Source organism: Penicillium oxalicum, chromosome V, assembly GCF_001723175.1.
Source record: "Penicillium oxalicum strain HP7-1 chromosome V, whole genome shotgun sequence".
Classification (NCBI taxonomy): Eukaryota; Fungi; Ascomycota; class Eurotiomycetes; order Eurotiales; family Aspergillaceae; genus Penicillium; species Penicillium oxalicum.
The window spans coordinates 2279344-2291950 of NC_064654.1; the positions used below are offsets into that span (position 1 = coordinate 2279344).

Below are 12607 nucleotides of genomic sequence, written 5' to 3' on the forward strand. Positions count from 1 at the left end.
GCAACGCTTTAATACCCGTAGAGTCGGTCCAGACTTTGCCGCCTTAACCAAGCACCATGAATGATTCATAACAATCGCGGCCCAGGTCCTCTCGGACTGTTGCCTATCGATCGAGATAGTGTGAGGCAGCAAAGAGCTCCCCACAAGATGCCAAAGCAAGGAGAGAAGCATTGAGCACTATTGGCGAACAGTGTAGTTGACTCTTGATGCTATCCTACTGGGCCTGGGCAAAAGAAGCGCTGGCCCATAACTGTCTCTATGGCAATTGGTAATTGGGGCTCAAGGCTATACCCGTGAAGACTTTGAATCAGGGATCATGCTCTGACTGTCAGCAATAAGGTCCTACGTTGATCATCCTCACAGCAAGATGTCCCTCGCTTTTCCCTTCGGGTCACTGGGCTTGTCGCGCTATCGCCAGCGTCACGGCAGCTCTCAGCCATCAAAATCAAGTATGGCCGGCTGATCTCGGAGAATTCCATCATAAACACTCCTTTCTCCTTGTGTGCTACCAAGCTTCTCACAAATTGCCACCCCGTATCGCTGTTGCGCAGCATCCCAAGGTCGCATGGCGTTAGTAAAGCTGCAGGTCCAAACCCGGGGCTTGAGAATTCAAATCAGGCGCACGGGAGGAAAAGTGAGCTCTTTTCATCTTCACCCACGAGGATCAACCATGTGTTCCATCTGGTTCACTGGCAACGGCTCGTCAGAGACTGTTCACACAGAACTGAGACCCCTCTCCCAGCTTCTAACAAAGGGGTCATCTGGGGGCGAAAAGGGAAGAAAAGTCGTTTGATGACATAGGCGAAGCTTTGAGGCCCGAGCGCGCTGCATGCGAGTCCTCTCGTCAGCATCAAAAAGTGAATTTGCCTTGGAAATACGATGCCGCATCCACCAGCAAGAGACGCTCCCATCCGACTGAGCACGGCAAATGAGCGTCTGGCAATCGTCGGATTGGACACTTCTCTCTCTATCTCTCTTTTCTGACGAAATGCTCCTACCACGAAAGTTTGAACATCAAGAGGTCGCTACTCTCCAGGAGCCGGCATCGCGCACCCGTAGTCTGTCACTATTTCACCGGCTGTGTTTCAATTGGAAACAATTGTAGTCCCGCTACATCTGTCACCGATCGAAACCATCACTCCCAGGATCGCGAGTCCGAACCTCGTCATTCCCAGAACTACGTTCAAGGCAAAATAGGCAAAAATGGTCTCCAACGTCGGGCTGTAGAAAAGGATCCGTCCCTGGTTGTCCCGGACGAATGAGACGATCCACGGCTGTTTGGTGGACTCTGTTTTTCCCGGCGCGGGGTTAGTGCGTTGGCTAAAAAGAACACGGGGAAAGTGAAGATGAATGATGAAGTCCGGGGAAAACCTGGTTTTGGATGAGATCTCACTACGATCTCGATGATTATAATAATCCTGAGTAAGGATTGGATCCCTTGGCTCTGGAAAGTCCTCAATGTCAAAATGTCGCATGCATTGGTCTATGTGCTTTCGCTGGCAACAGCTGTGTTTGCTGGGCCAGTCGTGAGCCCTAAAGCGTTGAACTCCGACATAACAATTCTCATTCAAAATGACTTGACCGGTCAGTTGGTTTCGCCTGCAAGGTGATGGGAGTGTCCAAACTAACGGTCCAACTTGTGACATGCAGAAAGTTCCAGCCCTCTAGCAGGATTGGGCGTCCTCGTGTTGGATCCAATGCCTCTGCATTTGGCCAGAAAAAGCTGCGAGGACCTCGGGGAGTCGTTGTGGGATTCAAATACCGGCTTCGATCGGATCCAAAGCCAATTGGAATACATGGTGTTGCAGAACACATATGGTCCCCAGCAGAGATTCTGGGTCTCGTCAACTCAATGTGCGCCACTGAGCATCGACTCGAAAGGCTCTGTGAAAGAGGCGGATGCGGATCAGGACTTGCCTGCTCTGTGCACCCAGAGCGCACCATTCTCTACCGTCAATGTCACCGACACATCCCCAAATGGCAGGTCTCTGTACGCTCCAATGATGAGCAGATTACCGGGTGAGCAGTTAAATTTCCCAGACACTTGAATGATGAGAAGTCCGCTCATTGAATATTAGCTATCGAGACCGAAAGAGCTTTCGCTTCTTGGGGCTACGCTATGCCGGGAAAACTAAGCGATGGAATTATTCCAAGCTATACAAAGGCAAACTCGGTCACGCATCAGCGCTAGAGTACGGGTCAAGCTGTGCGCAAGGCACCGAAGGCTCTGAAGATTGCTTCTTCCTCAACGTCTGGACCCCCTATCTTCCGAAATCAAGGGCCTATTCTCGGGACCGTTTGAGGCCGGTGATGTTCTGGATTCATGGCGGGGCATTTACCGGTGGCTCTGGCAGTGACCCTGTCATGGATGGAGGAAATCTCGCTTCCAGAGGAGATGTGTCGTCGTGGTGACTATCAATTATCGCTTGGGAACGCTTGGTTTCCTGGCTTTGGATGACGGTACCACGAATGGTAACTACGGACTGGCGGACCAGATCACTGCTCTGGATTGGGTCCGACGCAACATTAAAGACTTTGGTGGTGACCCCAACAAAATTACAATCTTTGGACAATCAGCAGGGGCAGGTTCAGTCCGGGCCCTGCTGGCCTCCTCTGAAGCACGGGGCAAATTCGCGGCTGCCATCATGGAGAGCAACCTGGGAGGACTGGCTTACGGAACCACGTACTCCATGTACTACACCATTGAGGAAGAAATGGCAGTTGCCGGAAACGCGATTTTGCGTGAGACGAAATGTGCGAATGCCACTTCCCACCTGGACTGCCTGCGTGATATCCCCGCCGTGAACATCACCAGTCTCAACACCACTGCACGATACCTGGTCGTCGATGGGAAGTACCTGACAAGCACGGCACTTAATTTGACGGATAGTGCATCCACAGCCAAGGTTCCCCTAATGTTAGGAACAATGCGAGACGACGGTGCCGCATTCATCGGATATCCAGATCAAGGCGATACCCTGGCCAAATTCCTACGCAAGTCAGGTCTTCCAGCAGCGCTTGCTTCCGCAGACCAAATCTTCCCACTCCCATCCGGCTCCAACCAGACATTGGACGTATTCAACACAACCGCCCGAGTAGCAACAGATGGTATCTTCCGCTGTATCGACCAAGCAACTGCCTTTGCAGGATTCAAGAACCACATCTTCCCAGAAGTTTACTACTACGAATTCAACCGCAGTTATCAAATGCACGACTACTCACCGAATCCTCCACTCTGCGAAGCGCCCATCACTGCCGACCACCCTCACGGAGACCCGAATCAGGAATACTTCAAATGTCATTCCGGAGAGCTCTTCTACGTCTTTGGTAACCTGCGTCGCATGGGATACCCATTGAGAGACGAGTACGATCTACCATTCGCCCAATTCGTGCTGGACACTTGGGCGAGCTTCGCACGTACATTCGATCCTACCCCGGATCTGAGCTTTACCAAGACAAGGGGGTATCTCAATACCACTCGGCAGATTGAGGAGGCTGGGAAATGGCTGCCGTTCAAACATGATGATTATCAGCTTCGTCGGTTGCAGTGGCCTTCGTCAATGGTGAAATTGGATGAAATTGAGCAGTGTCGGGCATTGTCACTGCCGTTGGGTTATTACGTATAGACTTTTCGACTCGGAAACTTGGAAGATGCGCGGGTCGATTGCTTAAATAGGGACACGCTAGACCTTCTTTTTTTTTTTTTTTTTTCTTCTGGAACATGTGACCTTACAGAGATTTCTTATAAATTTGATTCCCTGGAAGGCGGCGCATATGCTTCTCCAGCTCGATGTTGGACGAGATCTCAGAGCTAGACATCAAGCCCTGTGGTGCACGGCAATAATCAACACCACTGATCAAATACCATTCCAATGATATCTTCCGGCATCAATTTCGATATTCGACACCAATAAACCTGGAAATCACTAAAAAAAGCCAAGATAAAACGGCAATACCCCGAAAATCTCCAGTAATCCGTGCATCAATTCAGCTCGCTCTCTTCAAGTTTCGTCCACTGCAAAATCCACGAATGAAGAGCTACTTCGTCAGGATTCCCCTCTCGTCTCGAACCATCCGAGGATAGACCGTCTTTTCCCGAATTTCTAGACTTCCATGCATACGAAGATGTGTCCTGTAATGGGGATTTACCCGCCGTGTGTCTGGAGCGTGATTTCGAAACATGCGTCTTCCTGCCCTGTGGCGATTCAAGTCGTGGCCGAGGCTGTGATCTCCTACTCTTGCCTATCCCATCGTGTAGGGGCCGCTTCCGACCTCTGTCTAGAGGAGCTTGTTCGCCGGTTGAAAGGGTTGAGACGGGCTTTGTAATGGGAGTCCTTTGGTCCGTGCTGGTAGCTGCTGATGGTGTATTTTTTGAGATTGGTGGATCCCCCGTGCTGCTGCTGCCCCCGAGCAAAGGTTCTTGTGAATCCAAGATTGCCGAGGATCCCGAGCCATTAAAAGTGAACTGTGAGTTGTTGTCTGCTTCCCCGTGCAAGAATGAGTCAAAGTCAAAGCCATCAAGAACGTCAGCAGAAGCATCGGTGACTACATCGAAGTTGTATTCAGCGGTGCTGTTCTTCAATGGGAATCAGTATTAGAGCAAAAAAGATGAGCGTTCGAAACAAGCCTCTCCCCCCTTCTTTCAAAGAACGACAAAAGGACTCAAATACCTCGGTTGCAGCCGTCTCCAAGGGCCGCTGGCCAGGAATATCACGAGCCGACAGTGTATTTGAATCTGGAAATCCAGGCTGCAGCGTCGTGGTTTCGGGAATGGATCCCCGATTCATTGCTCCATGTTGCGTGTGCCACGTTGGAAACAAATTCTGGGCTATATGCTCATGCTGGTGATCTGTGACGTCTTGGGTTGACTTTCGGGGGTAACGACAGAGGAGTTGTGGTGTGGTGTCGTAATATGAGGGATGCATGTGTGTTTGAGGCCTGGCTCGAGTTTTCAGGAATCGAGTGGTCTTTGAGGCTTGCTGAGCCTGTTGCTGAGCCTGTTGCTGGGCGTATGCTATATCGGCCATTTCAGTCCTTTCATGGAGGGGCCACTTTGGTAATTCCCTTGCATTGAGCCTTGAGGATTGCAAAGATCGAGATGCAGAATCTGCAGTTGCTGGTGGCAAATGACTTGAGAAAACCTGCTCACATGAGTTGCCAGACCGTCGAGGAGCCTGCGTTGGTGAAGAAGTGGGATTTGCCTGATGAAACTCGGTCTTGTCTGGTACTACATTAGACACTCATCTTTTCTCACTTCAAGTCGATGAAAAAAACGTAGAAAAAGCTCCCTCTGCCAACTTACAGCATGTTTGTAAAGACCTTTGAAAAAGATCGACAGCTTTTTGGCCATGAACATGTTGAAGAGTTACGGCTTCTTTCTGGTGCAAGTCGACAAACCCGTTCCTCACTCGTGCGTATCGATCCATACTCAGCATATCTTGGACTCGGTCGATCTGGTAAAGTACAGACTTGACCATGTCGCAGTAATGAGAAAGTTCATCTCGAAAAGTCTCTGGTTGAGTCGCATTCGCAACACCATCACTCACATTCTCGACGGTAAGAGTCGTGAATTGAAGTGCTCGGGTGAGTTTCTCATAGTTGGCTTCACTCGCAATCTTTTCATTCGTTAACACAAGCAAGATATTGCGCTGCGCTTGGATTTCATGCGTCTCCCGACGACTGTTTCACAATTTAGCAACGCTCTGAAGAGTAACTGAAGAAGGAATTGTAAGTGGTCTACCTCCGAATCTGCCCAGCATAGATCACCACATTCAACATCAAGAGCATAGTGGATTTGAGCCTTTCTAGATTCCCAGCGACCGTCTCGAGATGGGGCTCGTTCATCAAGAATTTGATCTTCCGAGTCATTCTCTCCAAGCGCGTATGAGATGGCGCATCGGAACGATGCTGCTCGAGGGCAGAGTCCAAGTCGTGAAAGACCTGCTCACATTCTTTCAGCACATCTTGAGCCGTCTTAAAGGCATCTGGAGAGTACAAGCTCGCCAGGTCATCTTGGCCCAGGCTGTCTCCAAGCTGACGTAGGACGCTGCAAGTGAGGGCTACGTCTTTGGAGAGCAGCCGCAATGCTTTATCTGCGTTTTTGAATTGATGGCAGAACGTGCAGAGCTTGACAGAGAGGCGGCCTCCGAGCTCAGCAATCTGTATGATGCTCGCGACGACTCCGACAATCTCGATACCCGACATGGCAGGTGCCAGTCTGTTTTCCTGTTCTCTGTCTCAGACTCTACGTGTGATAATCTGCGAGGCGGAACTGATGCATCTCATATCGGGCTTGGACACACAAATGGAAAGTGAGAGGTAGAGGGGCAGAAAGAGTCAACGTGCTCAGCCGCATGGACTTGTCATTTCTTAGGTGCTCACAGCCTCACAGACTGCGTGTGCGAGAACTAAGCCATCTTGGCCCCCACTCCTCGGCCCAGGGACCTCGGAGTCAGACAGTCGATCTTTCTTCTTCGTGTGCTCCGGCGTCACATGGGATGTTTTCAGGGATGATAATTCTGAAGATAATCTCTGCGCTTCCAGCCAAGTTGAAAGAATCGATTTATTTTGACATTATACGCATCAAGGCAACGATTCAACCATCCTCCACGGTCGGTGGTCAGAAGACTTCCACCATATCACGTGGAGTGTCTCGTATTGTCCCACTCTTGCCCTTCTGTCTGCATGGCGGGTATCACAAGTAGCACGATTGACTCCGACTCAAAACAAAGAGTCGATGACTTTCTTCGACCAAAGAAATCGAGCCCAATGATTCCAATGCTTCACACGCTTCCACAGCAAGAGCATCATAGTCAAGTGTTCATAGTCCAGTTCACATCCGCCATCAAGATCCACCGCGAAATGGGCGGCTCATCCGCTACTGAGGCAACATCCGATCTGCGCGGGCCGACACCAGGTCAAATGCTTTCTGTACATGGCCTCGACAAAATGTCGAATTTGACCAAGCGCCGAAAGCTGATTATTTATTTCGGTTCACTTCTTGTTTTCAATTCAATTGATTCCTCCAAGATTGCCGTGTGCCGCTCTTGTGGACTGCGACCCCAAGTTTGTTCCCCGCCTATCTCCGCACATCCTCGTGTAGATCCTCTAAATACTGCCCAAACCGGACAATCGAGCCGGTGATTCTCTACTTTTCAACTTTCCTGCAAGTTCTGTCCAGCTTGTCGCAAAAGCCACAACTTATCCCTCCAAGATGACAAACAAGAACGCGAAGAAGGGCACGACATATTCGCCACTTCACGAGACTGGCCGAATCTTCACTGAGCTTTGTCGGCAGTCGGACCGTTTAAACTTGCCGCCGCCAGTATATGAAAACCGAGAGTCCGTCTCATTCTCGTCCAGCCACGATGAGATTTACTTTCCGATTCCATTCAAGGAAACGGAGACATTGGCAGCCTTGAAAGGTATCGAGGGCTCCGTGGCAGCCGCCATCGCGGATCTTCGGTTCGGACGCTGTGCTCAGCCGCGCCGCATTCAAGTGAGCCTCGAGGGCGCAACTGCTTTTGGATGTCAGGCTTACATGGCCAAAATTGACGGGTTGTCGAAATTGGATCCAAACGTCAAGTCGAAGCTCAAGGGTAGGTGCGAAGAGACATGACGAGCCAATGTAGGGGAATTTTCTCTAAAAACAAAGAGTTCCAGTATGATTTTCCTAAGCACATGTCTGAATTAGCTAACTCTTGTCTCTAGATACCGACCTGTTGGCGGCTCAGTCGAACCAATACCGCCGCATGTCGGCGAATTTATACAAGACCAAGATTCCCGGGGGATACTATCATATCCATGGCTCGTTGGAGGCCACGACAACCCTGAACATGATCGGGCTGGATGGGCATCGACCGGACCTGACAAATTACGAACAGATTATCGAGGTGATTGAAGAGAGAGTGCAACAATACACGGTTGCCGAGCTAGAAAAGATGAACCGAGAAAGGCGGCAGGCTGGAGTACCAGCCCTGAAATACGAAGATTTCATCATGGCTCCACACGTATGTGTATCTGATTTTCCACGAAAACACATGGCAAGTTGTCTGACCACGAGAGCAGGGTAAACGGAACGTCCAGGAGCCAGCGTGGAAAGTTCAAAAGTTGCCGGGAGATTTACCGCCCACACCTTTTCCTATCAATGAGCCTGGCAGCAAGAGGATCCTCGAAGGTATCAAAGTTCTTGAAATGTGTCGCATTATCGCCGGTCCTACTGTCACCCGGATCTTGGCCGAGTATGGTGCCGATGTTCTGAAAATTACGAGCCCAAATCTATCCGATGTGCCGTTTTTCCAAGTAGATGGCAATATGGGCAAGCATGCTGCCGATCTCGATTTGAAAACCGCTGCTGGACGCCAGGAATTCGAGAAGCTTCTGGCCGATGTCGATGTCATTGTTGATGGATATCGGCCCGGTGCTCTTGAGAATCTGGGTTACGGACCCCAGGTTATGGCTGCACTTGCGGAAAAGCGTGGAAAAGGCATCGTCTACGTCAATGAGAATTGCTTCGGATATGAGGGCGAGTGGGCTGACCGGGCAGGATGGCAGCAAATTGCTGATTGTGTGAGTGATCATCTCAACCCTCAAGTTCGACGACTCAACGGTCAGACTGACACCCGACTCCGCTCTATAGGTCACAGGTATTGCCTGGGCACAAGGCCAATTCATGGGTCTGAACAGTCCTGTAGTTCCACCATTTCCTATCTCTGACTATGGAACGGGCTGCATGGGAGCCATCGCGGCGTTGTCGGGTCTATATCACCGCGCCATGACCGGTGGATCTTACCACGGCAAGGCCTCACTGATGCACTACGACCTTTTACTATTTGCCATGGGACAATATTCGGAAGAGGTACAGGAGAATCTGCGGGCTGCTCAACCAGCCGAGTTCTTTCAATTGCGCCACTGTGACAGCGTGGATCGCATCTCGTCCACAGTACTCAAAGGGATGCAAGCTAGATTTCCGCATTTGTATGGACTCGTCGGGCCTCATACAGTAGATTCTCAGAGGGCCTTGACTGAGAGATGGTTCTCCAAGGCATACAATGCAGAGATCGAGGTGGTGCGTCCGGTTGCTGTTGTAGAGGATGTTGATAACCGGTTCGTGCGTGCGAGTCGTCCTAACGGTACAGATCGAGCCTGCTGGGAAGATTTTGCGGAGAACGAAGATGGTGATAAAAGGTTGTATTCATAGCGATACGAGCTGAAGCGACCTATTCAATACCGGTCTTGTCTGGAATCAAAGAACCACACCTAGTTCGCCCGAGCCATACAGCTCAGACTCTATATTCGCGTCGCAACTAGGCTAGGTGTTGTCTCAGGGCCTACCTAATTGCCCAGTGTGAAGCTAGCTCAGGCATAAATTGAATGCAACTCACTCATTGTAAGACCAACTATAATCCAACGTCATTCCAAATTAAACACACATTTTAATTACACGCCAATTCCGAGTTTCTAAAGTTGATGACCATCTTAGTGATTAGAACGTCGAATTCATTTATTCCGTGACTAGTCAAGTACCACACACGAATCGATCGGATAAGGCACCCCAGCGGACCGACTAATTCCCAGTCCGCCCCCGTCCTCATTTCCGACCTTCCATAACCACAGCTTTGTTAAACAACTGGAATTTTATATCTTCATCCTAGAATCAACCAGTCCAACCTTTTGACAGCCAGTTTCATAGCACTTGGCCCTGATCATTCAAGCTCCATTCCATCCATCTATTCATCATGTCATATCACATTGCATACGAGGCCGCTCAGGCACCGCCACATGGACCCACCATTCTCGCCTTTATGGAGCACTTTTACCATCTAAGTGACACGGAGTCCTTGCATGAGGAATATGCACAAAGCTTTGCTGAGGATGCAACTCTTGTCATGGGATCGAAGGAGGCAAATGGGTTTGAAGGTGAGTCAAATCCCAATCTTACCGCATTTCCGTCCAGTCGTGTCGTTTTGAAGGTCATGCATGTGGATATTCCACCGTGGTGGTCAGAACGGTCGTGGATCTACGGGGATATACATCGCAAAGTTCGCCGTGAGCATGCCTGGTACCCAGGCTCTGTACCTGCATACTCAATCCGAAATGGTTACCGGGCATTGAAGAATGCATTTATATTCCGCCCGTTCATCAAAGTGTTGCTTGTCAGTCCGATCCAGCCCTGCAAGTAGTTGAAACTTCGGACAATGATCGGGGTCCTCAGACACTACTGGACGGGTTCCTGGACAGCCATCTGGAATATTAACAGGTGGAAATACTATATGAATACCCACCTGTCAAGCACACACGAGCGAAGTCCATATACTCTCTACTTCAAAACCTTATGACTATGACCTGCCGTCCAAGCTGAAGCCCGATCACTAACTACCCCCATATGAACCAGAAATCTTGAATCTGCGCAAAGGGCTGTGGACACACGTAGCTTCTCGTCAGCACACGCCTGAACGCATCTTTTTCAGCGGCGAGAATAGCATCATGCTTTACGGGGGAGTCACCTACCGGCTCAAGGCCAAACCGGACGAGGATGTTTATATTCCGTGGGCCGGACGAGTTGTGTTTACACCTTTCAAGGAAGGGGAGCCTGTCAAGATTCGGTTTTATCAAGTTTATCTGGTATGCGCGCCAGGATTTCCTGGTACATGGAATGAACTCTCGACGAAAGCGGAATGGCTTTGTATGACTGACAAATGGACAGGATTCTTCTGCACAAACAGGAAAGAAGTGAACAGAGGCGTTGGGCGGCGTTGAAGGCAGATGTGATGAGTTTCGCAGAGACGATGCAGTATCAATTTCAATGAGCCAGTTGGACACGAGCGCTGTATAGTGGTGGAGCCATGCTAGATACGTGAAGGTTTTCTTAGGCTTTGCTTATCTACTGGAGAGTATCTAGGATGTGGATGGGGATTACCGTTCGTAGATGATATCCCAATTGGACATATCGGGCTATCGACCACAACCATAACACCAAAGTAAAGAATTGAACGTTTTTTTTGTCAGAATGTGCTTTTCATTTCCAGGAGACTGCCAGAGAGGACAAGACCAAGTGACTCCGTAAGGTAGATCGGGTCAAAGAGGTGAGGGAGATCATGTGGATGAAATCGGAAAAAGAAACTCGTCTCTCCCGCCGAGCCACAGGAGCTCGAACATGAAGATTACTGTCAAAGACGAGCCGGACGCCCCTGGTATCTCGCCGCTTCGCTGAAGCTCTCGGAATGGTCGCAATTCTCATGCAGGAAACTCAAGTTTTCCACGTCATCTCCGCTAGCCCCCGACTGGTCATCAAGTTGAGAGGGTAAAGGAAAAAAAAAGAAAAGTGATCGATAAGGAAACATTGGAGAACAAACGTGATATATCGCCGGGACCTAGCTCCGAAAAATTTTTATTTTTTGTTCATTCCGGACTATGCCAAAAACGAGCCCCTCGAAAGCCATGATTTATGCTCTTGCGACACGTTTACTCCTCGTCAGACTCCTCATCCTCGTCAACGGTGGTCTTGGCGATACGGTCAAGATCACGCTGGCCGGACTGGGTGATGCGGCGGCCACCCTTCTCCTCATCAACCTCGAGGACACCGATCTTCTCGAGAGCCTGGAGGGCCTTGCGGTCAACGGAACCGGAGGCATCGACGTGGTGGGCGGGACGGGCACCGCGGTTCTTGGTGGAACCGTGGACCTTGCGGAGACGGCCAACACCGACAGTCTTGCGCATGTAGATGTGACGAGCGACAGCGGCGGCACGGACGTAGAACCTTCAAAAACGTAGTGTTAGTATCGCGATGGTTGAGATCGGAGGTTTTAATGATTTGTTTCGATGGAGGTCGTACCAGTCAGCATCCTGGGGAGGAAGCTCATTGGAGGCAGAGGTCTTGACAGTGTCAACCCAGCCGGGGATGGGGAGCTTGCCCTGACGCTTCAGGAAAGCCGAGTAGGCGGCAATGAACTTCTGAGCCTGGAAGACAGATAAAATGGTTCGTTAGTAATCGTTGAATAGACCAACATTGCGATCCACGCGTGGTCTCGTGCAAGGTGTGCTGAGGTGGCGGAAATATCGATTTCGTCGTGAAAAGGCATTTGCATATCCGATTGCGACTCGACCCAGCTCAACCCGGCAGATCGCAAGTATACTGCCAATTTTCCCCTTGCGCCCGCCCATGTGCAGATTTTTGTTGACACAGTCGTAGTCAGCGGAGCTGATTTGGATACATATCAAATCCACCCAGGACCAACGTCGGCCGAATTCACTTAGGCCCGCATTCTTCGCGCTTGTAATCGAGAGCCATTCTGAGTCGAGTCGCAGGATTTGCAGCAATTCAGTCCGCGGGCTCACTGCCTCTGCCGCTTATGCCCTTCCTCAAGATGAATCGATCCATCGTCCGCAACCACGCACACCTGTCGCCGACCACGGCAAATCTGACGCCGCCATCATTTGAAGGACACTTACGTCCACATCGCGAACGGAAACACCACCCATTTTTGCGGTCTCGAGGGGTCCGAAGAGGGCGTAGGGGAAAGAGTCGTTTGGCGGAAGTCGAGGTGGGCAGGGTCGAAGTCCAAAAATTCAAGAGACACACAAACTCGCCCCGTTCGGTCAGAGTCGT

At 50.3% G+C, this 12607-nt stretch overlaps 5 protein-coding genes across 5 annotated transcripts; 3 read left to right on the forward strand and 2 right to left on the reverse strand.

The window, feature by feature from the left end:
* Window positions 1-1466: 1466 nt before the first annotated feature.
* POX_e06825 (uncharacterized protein) lies at window positions 1467-3626 on the forward strand (the record flags this gene model as incomplete). Its single annotated transcript, XM_050115641.1, has 4 exons — window positions 1467-1584; window positions 1651-1990; window positions 2079-2307; window positions 2391-3626. The coding sequence occupies 4 exons, from the start codon at window positions 1467-1469 to the stop codon at window positions 3624-3626; spliced, it is 1923 nt and encodes a 640-aa protein (XP_049968101.1).
* Window positions 3627-3982: 356 nt separating this feature from the next.
* On the reverse strand, window positions 3983-6204 carry POX_e06826 (uncharacterized protein; the record flags this gene model as incomplete). The annotated part of the gene is made up of 4 exons (XM_050115642.1): window positions 3983-4576; window positions 4671-5221; window positions 5303-5679; window positions 5741-6204. The coding sequence occupies 4 exons, from the start codon at window positions 6202-6204 to the stop codon at window positions 3983-3985; spliced, it is 1986 nt and encodes a 661-aa protein (XP_049968102.1).
* Window positions 6205-7213: 1009 nt separating this feature from the next.
* Window positions 7214-9199, forward strand: POX_e06827 (uncharacterized protein; the record flags this gene model as incomplete). The annotated part of the gene is made up of 4 exons (XM_050115643.1): window positions 7214-7598; window positions 7711-8009; window positions 8068-8568; window positions 8639-9199. 4 exons carry the CDS (start codon window positions 7214-7216, stop codon window positions 9197-9199), a joined length of 1746 nt encoding a protein of 581 aa, XP_049968103.1.
* Window positions 9200-9737: 538 nt separating this feature from the next.
* Window positions 9738-10735, forward strand: POX_e06828 (uncharacterized protein; the record flags this gene model as incomplete). The annotated part of the gene is made up of 3 exons (XM_050115644.1): window positions 9738-9918; window positions 10394-10623; window positions 10706-10735. 3 exons carry the CDS (start codon window positions 9738-9740, stop codon window positions 10733-10735), a joined length of 441 nt encoding a protein of 146 aa, XP_049968104.1.
* A 728-nt stretch (window positions 10736-11463) lies between these two features.
* On the reverse strand, window positions 11464-12480 carry POX_e06829 (40S ribosomal protein S19; the record flags this gene model as incomplete). The annotated part of the gene is made up of 5 exons (XM_050115645.1): window positions 11464-11758; window positions 11834-11958; window positions 12007-12271; window positions 12337-12398; window positions 12451-12480. 5 exons carry the CDS (start codon window positions 12478-12480, stop codon window positions 11464-11466), a joined length of 777 nt encoding a protein of 258 aa, XP_049968105.1.
* Window positions 12481-12607: the final 127 nt, after the last annotated feature.